The 13,359-nt window shown below is 47.1% G+C and overlaps 1 protein-coding gene across 2 annotated transcripts; it reads left to right on the top strand.

The window, feature by feature from the left end:
- The first annotated feature begins 4,555 nt into the window (after positions 1 to 4,555).
- On the top strand, positions 4,556 to 11,602 carry LOC123086298 (poly [ADP-ribose] polymerase tankyrase). 2 transcript variants are annotated; one of them, XM_044508051.1, is made up of 11 exons: positions 4,556 to 4,709; positions 4,790 to 4,861; positions 5,212 to 5,385; positions 5,508 to 5,639; positions 6,664 to 6,803; positions 7,357 to 7,440; positions 7,563 to 7,688; positions 8,147 to 8,299; positions 8,894 to 8,995; positions 9,460 to 9,630; positions 11,398 to 11,602. In XM_044508051.1, the coding sequence occupies exons 1-11, from the start codon at positions 4,655 to 4,657 to the stop codon at positions 11,509 to 11,511; spliced, it is 1,323 nt and encodes a 440-aa protein (XP_044363986.1). In that variant the 5' UTR covers positions 4,556 to 4,654; the 3' UTR covers positions 11,512 to 11,602. The 2 variants fall into 2 exon arrangements, with proteins under 2 accessions (XP_044363986.1, XP_044363993.1); XM_044508058.1 differs by lacking the exon at positions 9,460 to 9,630 and having other exon boundaries at positions 11,398 to 11,521.
- Positions 11,603 to 13,359: the final 1,757 nt, after the last annotated feature.

The raw sequence follows: 13,359 nt of genomic DNA, 5'->3' as shown, positions 1-13,359 counted from the left end.
TCCGTAACGGAGGAGGTCATCCACTTGCCTCCCGCTCCAGACATGACTGGGGAAGGTTGAGACGAGATGTGCGGGCTTGGGCGCTGGAGCTCGAGTGCGCGGAGATGGATAAGCAAAGGAGGAAGAAGGCGTAGGTGAAAAGGTGAATCCTTATCCCTTATATGGGCGGCGAAGTCTACGCGTCCCCCACCGGCCTGGTAAAACTCGCTTATCCCCCAAGCGTCACCATCAATGGCGCGGTTGGGTTACCCACGTCCGTATTGATGAGAATCCCGGATTAAGGGGGAACACGATCTCTGCTTCGACAAGACGTGCCAAGGAAACCGCTTCGCTAAATGCGCTGAGGTGGTAGAGTAAAAAACGATTCAAGTAATGGCTTGGTAGTGGCGTGACGTCATGCCGCAAAAAACGTCAGCAGATTGAACTTGTGTATATATTATTCTCTCTACGGTGGAATGTGGAATTTATTTTGCAGAGCCGGACACTATCCTGGTGTTCACAATCTTCTATCATTTCAGAGGAGGAACCCGCCTTGCAATGCCAAGCAATATACGCGCCGGACTTATCGTCATTGAAGCCTGGTTCAGGGGCTACTGAGGGAGTCCTGGATTAGGGGGTGTCCGGATAGCCGGACTACCATCATCAGCCGAACTATCATCGGCCGGACTATCATCATCGACCGGACTCCAAGACTATGAAGATACAAGATTGAAGACTTCGTCCCGTGTCCGGATGGGACTTTCCTTGGCGTGGAAGGCAAGCTTGGCGATACGGATATGTAGATCTCCTACCATTGTAACCGACTCTATGTAACCCTTGCCCTCTCCGGTGTCTATATAAACCGGATGGCTCTAGTCCGTAGGACACAACAACAACCATTACAATCATACCATAGGCTAGCTTCTAGGGTTTAGCCTCCTTGATCTCGTGGTAGATCCACTCTTGTAAACATCCACAATATCAATATCAATCAAGCAGGACGTAGGGTTTTACCTCCATCAAGAGGGCCCGAACCTGGGTAAAACATCGTGTCCCTTGTCTCCTGTTACCATCCGCCTAGACGCACAGTTCGGGACCCCCTACCCGAGATCCGCCGGTTTTGACACCGACACTCTCCCTCTCTCCTTGCTGGATCAAGGCATGGGAGACGTCACCGCGTTGTACGTGTGTTGAACGCGGAGGTGCCGTCCGTTCGGCACTAGGATCTCCGGTGATTTGGATCACGACGAGTACGACTCCTTCAACCCCGTTCTCTTGAACGCTTCCGCTTAGCGATCTACAAGGGTATGTAGATGCACTCTCCTTCCCCTCGTTGCTAGTCTCTCCATAGATAGATCTTGGTGACTCGTAGGAAAATTTCGAATTTCTGCTACGTTACCCTACAGGCTCTCCTGATAAAGAGAGAGACTTTAGTGAATTCAGGATGTCGCCAAAGGGCAAGTGCTGAAAGATGTCCGCGGCAGTGAACTCCATAACCGGCGCCCAATCGGATTTGATTGGCAGGGGTGCGGGAGGTTCGGAGTCTGGAACCTCGGAGTCATGGGCTTTGCAGAGGACCAGGATGGTGTTCGGCTCAATCGCCGTAGAGATTGTAGCCCCCGAGGCGGTGTCCAGCCACTCGTCCTCGATCGGCGAAGTCGGCTCCGAGCTAAGGGTCGGGGCGGACACTGGTGTGGCCTCCAGGGCACTGTTCGGCGGCAGAGCTAGATCATACCCATCGAGACAGTGCGGCGCGCTTGGCTGTGGCTCGAATCCGTCGAAGATCAAGTCTCCGCGGATGTCAGCCGTGTAGTTCAAACTCCCAAATCTGACCTGATGGCCAGGGGTGTAGCTTTCGATCTGCTCCAGATGGCCAAGTGAATTGGCCCGCAGTGCAAAGCCGCCGAATACGAAGATCTGTCCGGGGAGAAAAGTCTCACCCTGGACCGCGTCATTGTTGATGATCGAAGGAGCCATCGGGCCTAAAGGTGACAACACAGAGGAACTCTCAATGAAAGCACCAATATCGGTGTCAAAATCGGCGGATCTCGGGTAGGGGTTCCCGAACTGTGCGTCTAGGCGGATGGTAACAGGAGACAAGGGACACGATGTTTTTACCCAGGTTCGGGCCCTCTCGGTGGAGGTAAAACCCTACTCCTGCTTGATTAATATTGATGATATGGGTAGTACAAGAGTAGATCTACCACGAGATCAGAGAGGCTAAACCCTAGAAGCTAGCCTATGGTATGATTGTTGTTCGTCCTACGGACTAAAACCCTCCGGTTTATATAGACACCGGAGAGGGTTAGGGTTACACAGAGTCGGTTACAATGGTAGGAGATCTACATATCCGTATTGCCAAGGTTGCCTTCCACGCCAAGGAAAGTCCCATCCGGACACGGGACGAAGTCTTCAATCTTGTATCTTCATAGTCTAGGAGTCCGGCCAACGGTGATAGTTCGGCTATCCGGACACCCCCTAATCCAGGACTCCCTCAACTATGATGATTAAATAGTGATAATGACGACTACGATGATTTTTAGCTAGCTAGAGTATGTTGATGATGATGCAAGAGTTTTTATATTAATATGATGATGATGTGATGAGTTATTAGATCATTTAATGAAAGAAACCACATATTAGTTTCAGCTGGATGGATCCTACCTAAGTGATCAACTATATATATGCCATATCCATATATATTATACTTGATCACCTAATTAGGTGATCAAGTATAATATCGATATGGCATATATATACTTGATCACTTAGCTATAGCTACAGCTAGCTAGATCCTCCAGTCGAAACTAATCCGCGGTACTTTCACCTAATGATTTAACAACTCATTATAATATAAAACAATCACTAAATTAAATTGAAAACACAAAACTAAAGCAAAAACTTAAAAAAAACATTTAGTACCGGTTGGTGTTACCAACCGGTACTAAAGCCCTACGCGCACCCGGGCCTGGCTCGTGCCACGTGTTTGCAATTTAGCGCCGGTTCGTGACGAACCGGTACTAAGGGGGGGACCTTTAGTCCCCACTCTTTAGTGCCGGTTGGAGAACCGGCACTAAAGGCCGTTACGAACCGGCACTAAAGGCCGGTTCTGCACTAGTGGACCTCTCCATTTCCTCAGGTGGATGTACACCTGGGTGGCAGACACCTCCTGCCCACAGAACTCGAACACCTGCTTCGCAACGGTGTTCAAGTGCACCTCCTTGAAGCCCTTGTCAGTCCTAACGCCACTAGAGATGAGCTCACACATCTTGTTCAGCACGAACGTGGACATGAACGGCTGCCACTTCATGTTGTTCGACCTATCATCCTTCTTTGCCTTTGCTGTTGCTACCTTGAGTGCAGCGGCAGCAGCAACAGCAGTAGGAGTTGGCTCAACGAGCCCTACTGAAACATAGAGGGAATCAGACGCGGACACCTCTGAATCAGGTGCCATCTCGGACATAGGCTGCGAGTCCTCGACAAACGATGGAGCAAACTGGCTGTCGGACAGGACAAGGGCCTGACTAAGATCTTGCGTCTGCGTGGTCATGTCCTACAATTGCAGCACGCATTGACAGTAAGCATAGCACACAACATACCGGACAATCCATGAAAGCAGGAGCATACATGTACATGGTTCATCACTATCATAGCAAGCACATGCTTCATCACTATCATACTAAGCACATGGTTCATCGCTATCATACTAAGCATACCGGACAATCTATGAGCACGAGCATACATCTACAACAAACAATATGCTACAAATGGACCATCAATAGCTACAAATCACAGATCTAAGCACAAATTAACACAAGCACAATGTTCAACTTCAAACTCTACTACTAATCTAGCCTACCACATGCTTGAACATCTAGCCCTACCACAAATTGCAACCGCAACATAGCAATCAACCATATGAGATCACAGATCAGACCACTAATCAACCATGCATCTAGATCAAACCCTAGCTGCAGCTCAGATCTAGCTAGAAAGAACAGAGAAAAGGGGGGATTGAACTCACAGAGGACATGGCTGTAGCTCAAGGACGAGGGGGGCGGTCGTAGAAGATCACCGCCGACCGGTGAAGCAGCGCCGACGCCGTGGACCGCCGGGCGGTGAAGATGCGCCGCTTACCTCAGTTACCTGCTCGTCAGTGCCGATGCGCGTCGGCGGGGAGCTGGAAGGGAGGGAGAATGGTGGCGGGAGTTGGGGCGGTGAGGGAGGGGGCTAAATAGGGGTGGACTCGGCGGGAGGTGAGCCAAAATCCTCTCGCTGATTTTTCAGCGACACGGGCGAGCTCGCGCCATCTCCCTGGTCGCACGAGCAGAGAAGCGTGTCGCCCTCCCCTGCCTCGCCCGAACCAGGCTCGCGAGCTACCGCCGATTCGGGCGTTTCCCCTGGGTCTAGCCTGGACGTGCTTTAAGTTCCATGCCATGTGGGCCGCACAATAAACAAAGGCAACCAAACAGACCAAGTTTTTCCCGCGCGGGTTAGGATGGGGCGCTAGGCCATATGCAGGCAATCCAACACGCCCTTGGCTTTTTGGTGTCGGCCTCCTACTGGGTCTCACTCTCACCCGCCCATTTCCCGCCCTTTTCACCCCCGGCACATTCCAGAAGCTTCTTCCCTGCCACCACCGCCGCCGCCGCCGCCGGCGAGTAGAGGGACGAGGATGGGGACCCGTGCCCTTCCGCTCCCTTGCCAATTCGAGCTCCTCCTCGGCGAAGGTACGTAACCCAACCCACTCGAATCTGCTACACCTCTCCCTCCGCCGGCCTTCCAACCCTTGGATTTGCTGCTCGTGCAGACCGCGACCGGTGGCCGCCGGAGGCCAGGTTCATCGAGGCCGCCCACCGCGGCGACGTCCGCGGCATCAAGGGTAAGGCCCTCTGCATCCAATCACCCCCCTCACCTCCTGTGCCAGTTCGGTCCATCGCTATATTCGGCGGCTTAGGGTTTTGTCACCGTGAGATGAGGCTTCCGATCTGGCCGCGGAGCGGAACACCGGCTCCCGGTTGTCGATTTCGTCTGCGATTTAGGCTGAAACGCACGCACGCTGGGGCGTGATTCCTCGGGGGATTTTTCTCCTTGCGACCTGTGGCTGAAATTGGCACTTCTTAAGGAGTATCAGTGGCGATTTCTTCCCGATTTGGGGCTAAAATCGGCCCTTTTCTGTCATGGTCGATGATTCCACAATAAGATTGTACCCTTCTTTTGTGTGAACTTCAGAGATTGCAAAGGAGCTGGACGTGCACGGGCACGGGATCCCTGTGACGGTGGCCAGCACGAGCTACATGGGCATGAACGCGCTCCACGCCGCCGGCGGCCGCGGCAGGCTGCCAGCGTACCAGTACCTCGTCGAGGAGGTCAAGATGGACATCAACAAGCCTGACACCTCCCAGGGTACGCAATTTGTTCGTTTTCAGTTCACGCCTGTCTGGTTCTAAACCTGTAGTTTCGTGACTCGATCATCATCAGTTATAACCGGGCTGTCTGCAATGTGCTTGTGTGGATCTTATTGCCAGATTATTCACCCGTGGAGCATGCCGTTACCTATGGCAACCTTCCTGCCGTCAGGTACCTTCTTGATCATGGCGCCGATGTGCATCAACAACGTTCAGGAAACATCAGTCTTCTTCATTCAGCTGCAGCTCATGGTATAAACACAAGGATCCTCCCTTCATTGTTACTTTCCTCTGTCGCAAGACTATGCCTTGGCTTCATGCTCAGGTTGCCTTGCTCCCTTGTTTTTTGCTGGACCTTTCTATGTTTGAGAATTGTCTTGTGCTATACAGATCATGCATGTAGTATCAGATGTTATGTTAGAGAACCTTTAGCTGAATCTGGAGGGAATGCTATCACGATAAATATAAAAAGGACAAAAGGACAGACCCAGTGCATAGAAGCTCCCACACAAGGTGGGGTCTGGGGAGGGATTATAGGAACCTAGTCTTACCCCTGCAAAGTGCAATGCAGAGAGGCTGGTTCGAACCCAGGACCTCTTGGCACAAGTGGGGAGGACTTCACCACTGCGCCAGGCCTGCCCTCTGCTATCACGATAAATATAAGTTGATTTATTTACCAAGCCCAGCCAACATAATATAAACATTTTCTTTTTTTTAGCGAGAAATATAAACAATTTTCTTGTTGCTGTAGATATATTAAAACAAGGCTAATATTATTTGCTTCTCATGTCCATCGGCTTCTGAATAGCGATTAGATTTATGAAACTCTAAACATAGTTGTCATATTAGTTTGATTTTTCTGCTCATATTGGTGTAAAAAGTCCATGTGGCATCGTGTTGCGACCAATCTATTTTGGCACTGTACTATTTATCCTTATAGTCTGTGGAGCTTCTCTCAGGATATCTACTTCCTGTGTTATTTTGTTTTAGCCATTGAAACTAGTTTCCCAAGAAATGCCTGCTTACTTAGATGATATGCAAGTTTCCCGGGTATCTGTTTCATACACTATTTTCCTCACAAATGGTGTTCATTTAGTATGATTACCTGCTTCTTATGGTATCTGTTTACTGCAACTCCTTCCATGTGTCTGTCAGGGAAATGCGAACCAGAAAAGTTGCTTCCCACCAATAGTAATTGAAACTTTGTTGCACAAAAACGTTTTTGTTCATATACTCTTCATAGTGTTATGACCTTCATTTTCTTTTCTTTTTTCAGGGCACTCTGAAATAGTAAAGTATCTTCTCTCTAGAGGAGTGGATATTGATGCACAATCAATTATTGGGACACCACTCTCTTTTGCTGCTCAGAAAGGACATGCTACTGTTGTGAAGATACTTTTGCAGCACAATGCAGATGTAATGTTCAAATCTTCATTTATCTGTTGGCTTTCAACTTCATTTCTCTCTTTTGCTAGAGTTTTGCTACGTTCCACTTCTCAAATTGTTCCCACCTGTATTTGAGGCCATTATTCCTTGGTGACTAACCATGGCATGCCAAAAGTTAGGAACGTGTGACTTAGTTGGTTATACGTTTGGTTCGCTGGCAAGAATCCTTTCCTACAGCTGTGGTCCTATGTGTCACCGGCTCAGAAATGCGTGGAGGGTTCCCTTTGGCTTGGCGTAGTATGGCACTTCGTAGGCATGATTAGTAAATATTGGCAACCTTTGTAAATCAACCAAATAGGCCCTGCTCATAGCTGTTAATGTGTTAGCCACACGAGGCATGCTAGGACCGGTGACCCACACAACAATTCTGAGGAATCAATGGGAGCAAAGGGATATATAACTTTTATAAGCTACACTCTCAGAAAACAAGTATCGAATCAGCTCTTTTTCCCTTGCAAATTCAATCTTTCTCTTGGAACTGTCATATTTTGGCATGAAATTGAACCTCTTTAATTTTTTTCAGCCCAACAAGGGTACTCGTATTATTGGACCTTTAGACATGGCGTTACACAATTCTAATGTGTCTTGTGCGAAGCTATTGATTCAGGTATTGTATCCTCTTTTTGTACTGCAGTAGGAATCTAGATTTCTATAAACTGATGTTTGATTTAGTCATTTTTGTATTAACAACTAAACAAATGATTGGCTTTTCATACTTGCATCTGATAGGGTGGAGCTAATGTGAGTGGTGCTGGTCCTTGTTATAATCCCTTGGTAACGGCTGTAGAGAAGGGCTTAACTGAAGCTATCAAGTGCTTGTTGGAAGCTGGTGCAAATCCAAATGTTCTTGACCAGGTCAGATGCTCATTTTGTCACATATTCTTGTGTCTTGCTTGGCTTTGTAGTGATATGCAACAACTATACGAGTTATGTAAGTACACATACATGATGCTATATGTAATATAAAAACAAAAGGCTGTGCTAAGTTACCTTTCTTACATAAGCGTGCTACTGTTTCGCCTTTCCCACTTTGTGCCATCTTTTTGGTAATTTGATGGGTTAGTGAATCAATAAACTTGTCTTGTACTGATATGCAACGACCGTAACTGTAGGAGTTATGATGCAAGTAGACCTACATGATGCTATCTGTAGTATAAAAATAAAAAGCTGTGCTAAGTAAACTTTTCTTAATAAGCTTGTTACAGTTTCACCATTTCTCCTTTATGCTATCTCTTTGTAAATTTGCATGAACATTTGCTTATTTCTTAATGTTGAATATTAATTTTTGTAAAGCTTTCGTTGTTCCTCAACAGTTTGGTAGATTGCCAATAGAGTTGGCTGCTGAGTATGGTATGCGGGAAGACGTTGAGATGCTCTTTCCTTTCACCTTGCCAATTTCAACTGTGACAAATTGGAGCGTTGACGGAATCATTAGTCATGTGAAGATGGAAATCAAGCAGCTTGAGGTATGTCACGCTAGCAAATTTTCTTTCACACTCACAACAATTTTGTCCCATGTTAACTCTCTAAGCAATGTTGGCATCGATGTTTAGCTAAAACTTCATAGATCAAGAACTAGTCAATGCGCCCGTGTTTTCGTTGCGCCTGCTTTGCGGTCTAAGTCCGTTCCAGAAAACTCATCTGATGTGAATGATGCTTTATTGGATAACTTATTTTGCTTGCATGCTAATTCATTAACAGGTGTACCAATTAATTTTCTTAGAAAGCTCTCTTACTTCATTTCCTGTCTGTACCAAGTGGCAGCTGGTATTTTCAAATTTCTCATTGATGAAAGCCGTCTCTTGTTTTTTTTCTTGAGGTTGAAACTGTTAACCTGTATATTGTACATGTTATATCTGTACCTGTAATAATTTGTAATCCTAGTCTATATATGTAACAGGACATGTAGTGTAAACATTGCACACTGAATATACAAGTTAGCTGCAACTGTTTCTTAAGTTCATTCACTTAACCTTGACGTCATTTCTAGAGCACTGTTTCTCCCTGACACACACTAGACCTCTTAATGTATACCTGAACAAGTTATTATGTTTGCCCAGGATGACAATTTTGTCAACACGAGGGCGTCTGATCTGAAACAACAAGGGGATGAAGCATTTAAGAAGCAGGATTATCTGAATGCATCAGTGTTCTACACACAGGTATATTCCCGGGCCTTTTATTCCTGTGTAAACTGTAGGTACAGACGCACAGTAATGAAACATGTTCCTCCATTAGAATTTTAGTTGATTTATAATTAATATTAATTGACCTTAGCAATGTCTAAAAATTAACAGTTACCTCGATTGTAATGCTATTGCATGAACCTGTTGAAAGACTAGTCACTAGTGAGAGCATCTCGTTGCATGTATGGAGTGTTAACTTAACAGTGAACCAAAATGGTGATAATTAAGTTTAAATAAATAAATAAGAATGGCGACACATTAAACTCCGCTGTTTGTTTCGTTGTGAGGAATTTCAGGTGCGAGTTGATCTTTTATAACAGTTTAATTCTTTCGTCCTTGTACCTGTTGACCAAATGACAAATTATTGGTCTAAACCCAGCAGCATTTCTGGAAGGGAATGTGGCAACACCAACAATTTATCACTGTTTTGTGTGCTGCAGGCTCTGAAGATGGATAACTTTGACGCAAAGTTGTTATCAAACAGGAGTCTTTGCTGGCTTCGCATGGGTAATGGGGAAAGGGCTTTTGGTGATGCACACGAATGCATAGCGCTTTGCCCGAAGTGGGCAAAGGCACACTATCGGCTAGGCGCAGCTTTTATGTTTATGAAGGTGCGGTAGAATAGTTGAGGCTGAAAATTACGTTGCTCCTTTTATGTTTACGTCGCTTGCTTAGGGGTCAAGTGAGCCTTGCTTGGGAGTCAAGTAAACCTCTCTATATAAAGAGAGGAGATGTATCAATCTAATAAAGCAAGAATTAAGAAGGAAATCCCTTCCCTCTTACCCGGCCGTGGGCAAAAAGGCCCCCGGCCGGCCCTCTCGCGCCCTCCTTCTAGCAGCGCCATAACATTTGGTATCAGCTAGCTTCGGTTCGATCATGTCTTCACTGCCGCCAAGCCCGTCTCTTCCGCTGCCGGTCACCTCGTCGCCTCCGGCGACCACCACGACCGTCACCCTGCTCTTGCCCGCGCCGGGATCCTCCGTCGCACCCGCCCCCGCCGTCCTCACCCCGGAGGAGGTGGTTGGCGTGCTGCGGGACCTAACCCAGACGGTCCAGGAGATCCATCTGTTCTTGGCCGGGTCCTACGGGCCGCCCCCGGCTATGCCGCCCATCGCCGGCATCGTGCCGCCGTGGCTGCCATGGCAGCCGCCGCACCAGGCAGCCTTCGCCGCGCTCGCCGGGCCGCTGCAGCTGCCATCCATCGCCACCACCACCCAGCCCTGGCTGCAGTGGCAGCCGCCGCTCCTGGCGGCCTCCGCCGCGCCCGGCGCTCCGCTGCCGCTGCCCGGCGCGACACCGCAGCAGCCACCGCCGGTCAGCTCCGCCGCCCAGTATGGGATGCCCTACGACGGGACTGCGACAACCTTGTTCCCATCAGCGCCGCCGCCATCCCAGGGCGTCCACATCCAGCAGATCAAGTCCCCGCCGCCGCCGTCACCGCTTCCGTCTTGGATCGCTACCCGCCACGTGTCGGCGGCGGTGAGGCTGCAGGCTGTTGCGCGCGGCCTCCTAGCGCGTCGGCGTGTGCGGGAGATGCGTGGTCTGCAGCTGCCGCTCCTCCAAGTTGCCCTTCGCTGCGCAAAGGACCTCGATCTCGTCCGCTGCGTCGGGGATCTTGGGCATGCGGTTTCCCCCACGGGCGGCGGGCATGCTGTTTTTCCCGTGGGCAGCGACCTCAAAGTCTACGACATCGGCGGTTGGGGGGCGCACCCCTCCTCGACATTCTCCATCGCAAGCCCTCCACTCTTCCCTGTATAGTGCAGACCAACAGCCATACACATGCACTTTTTTTGTCCAGGTGGTGTCCATGGGATCCAGGTGGTTGTACACGTGCACGTCCAAAATAAAGCGTCACAGTCTATTTTAGGTTGAGAGTAATAACACAAGCCGAGATGTAAAAGGCTTGTTTTTAGGTGTTAGGTTTGTGTTGCATCGAGTCATGGTTATAAGTTGGTTAGGCTGCAGCTCGAGGACAAGCTGCATGTCCAGGTGAGGTGTAGTGTTAGAGTACGTAATGGGCCTAATGGGCCCCGTTAGTCTTAGGGTTAATTAGAGATAAGGGTCGCTTGCTTAGGGGTCAAGTAAGCCTTGCTTGGGAGTCAAGTAAACCTCTCTATATAAAGAGAGGAGATGTATCAATCTAATAAAGCAAGAATTAAGAAGGAAATCCCTTCCCTCTTACCCGGCCGTGGGCAAAAAGGCCCCCTGCCGGCCCTCTCGCGCCCTTCTTCTAGCAGCGCCATAACAATAAGAGATAAAATCTGTCTCACTGTATTTTCTGAAGTGTTATTTGTCAGCAGTTACATGTTTTGGGTGTTTGCCATCTTCGGTAGAATCCAGTTCTTCATTTCCATGGTCTGATCAACTGATCCTTGCAGGGAGGCAATGGAACTAACAACAGGGAGAAGCTGACGCAGAACGGGAAGATCTTTACCTGTTCTCTCGGACAAAACCCGCTTAACTTTGAATTATGGTGGCCTTTTTTCATGTAATTCATTGACCGCAGCGGCAGCTTAACCTTAGAGCAGAAGACGTTACTGGGTACTTATTTTGAGTCTTGTGAAATTTGCATCATGTTTGTATGATAGAGGTGTGGCAGTGGATGATGAATTGAATTGGCTAAGTTAAGAGTGAAATGTCTATGTCTGGTACTCCCTCCGTCCGGAAATACTTGTCCTTGAAATGGATAAAATTGATGTATCTATAACTAAAATAAGTCTAGATACAACCATTTTGAGGACAAGTATTTCCGGACAGAGGGAGTATGTACTCCATTTGCCAATTCCCATATTTTGCATTGTCCAATCTCTGCCGTACTGAGTATGAAAACCCGAGTATTTTTTTGATTTGTACCCCCTCCGTTCCTAAATATTTGTCTTTCTAGAGATTTTGACAAGTGACTACGTACGGAGCAAACTGAGTGAATCTACACTCTAAAATATGTCTATATACATTCGTATGTGGTAGTCCATTTGAAATCCTAAAAAGTCAAATATTTAGGAACGGAGGGAGTATTTGCTAGTTCCCATGATTTGTTGATGATACTAATCCTTCCAAGCTCTCAAACTTGGCATTGTGGTATTCTTTTCCTGTGGAAATGCTTGCTGATCTCCAACTAAACCATTTCATTTGCTCCCATTTGATAGTTTAGGAAAATCGAAGTCGGCGGCTGCCTTAATGTTCATAAGGTGTAAAAAGTTACATTAGTCGTGGTGAAGATTCTGTTGATGTTCATAAGATTACTTCACGGTTTAATCACGGTCGTTTTGAAACCTGGATACTAGGTTCTTGCACTTTGGAACTTGTATATTGGAGGGTAACCTGTTTAAAAATGAATGCTGGGTTCGACACATAATTTGTGATTAATAATTGAAATGAACTAGTGTTTTAAGATCTAGTTGTGTCAGTACAATTTTTGTCCTTGTAAATCTTGAGATATTCTAATTCTTGTTTTTTTTAACACAATATATCGCTCATACAAATGCTCACACACTCATCTCTATGAACGCAAGCATGCCCTACCTCTATGAGCACCTTCGAGAAAATGAGCCGGCACATCATCTTAAAATTGACAAAATCGTCACACACACTTTCGTAGTAGTCGATGGAACCATCTTCTTCCCCCTGAACCCACATCGCCGAAAGGGTAGAAATAAATCCAGAAAAATGCGACCACTGATGATGGGTTGGGAATATCACTGTTCTCCTAACCATCTAATTACAGTTGATTCACATATTCCAATTCGTGTGGATGATATATATGCATGTAAAGATGACACACGAATCCGGAGAAATCCTGTGTACCTAAAACTTAAAGCACGTTGAAACTGAATCAGTGGAAAAAAAAGTACAAGAACACAATTCCCTTGTATATTTTTTTAAATCCCCCGTATATTCAGGTTTCCCCCTACGTACTTATGCAAAGGGAAGCATGTGGCAAAGAATACAGAGATATATTGCAAGAGAATGATTATAGTAAAATTTATATTAGCTCTATTAAATAAATTCTATAACCCTTATAATATTTATTGCTTTTATTGGTTTTTTTTGGGAAACTGTCTATCTATTCATCTTCAATCATGGCAGTACAACACACATCAGAAATAATAAAATTTATATCCAGATTCATAGATCACCTAGCGACGACTACAAACACAGAAGCGAGCCGAAGGCGCGCTGCCGTCATCGCCCCTCCCTCATCGGAGCCGGGCACAACCTGCTGTAGTAGACAGTCGGGAAGTCGTCGTGCTAAGGTCCCAAAGGACCAACGCATCAGAACAGCAACAGCCGCCGAGGAAGAGAATTTTAGATCGGAAGGATCCTACCTGAAGACACATGAA

Source organism: Triticum aestivum, chromosome 1B (genome assembly GCF_018294505.1).
Source record: "Triticum aestivum cultivar Chinese Spring chromosome 1B, IWGSC CS RefSeq v2.1, whole genome shotgun sequence".
Lineage (NCBI taxonomy): Eukaryota > Viridiplantae > Streptophyta > Magnoliopsida > Poales > Poaceae > Triticum > Triticum aestivum.
Note: the sequence above shows the minus strand (reverse complement) of the source record. Positions and strands in the feature narration are given on the sequence as shown.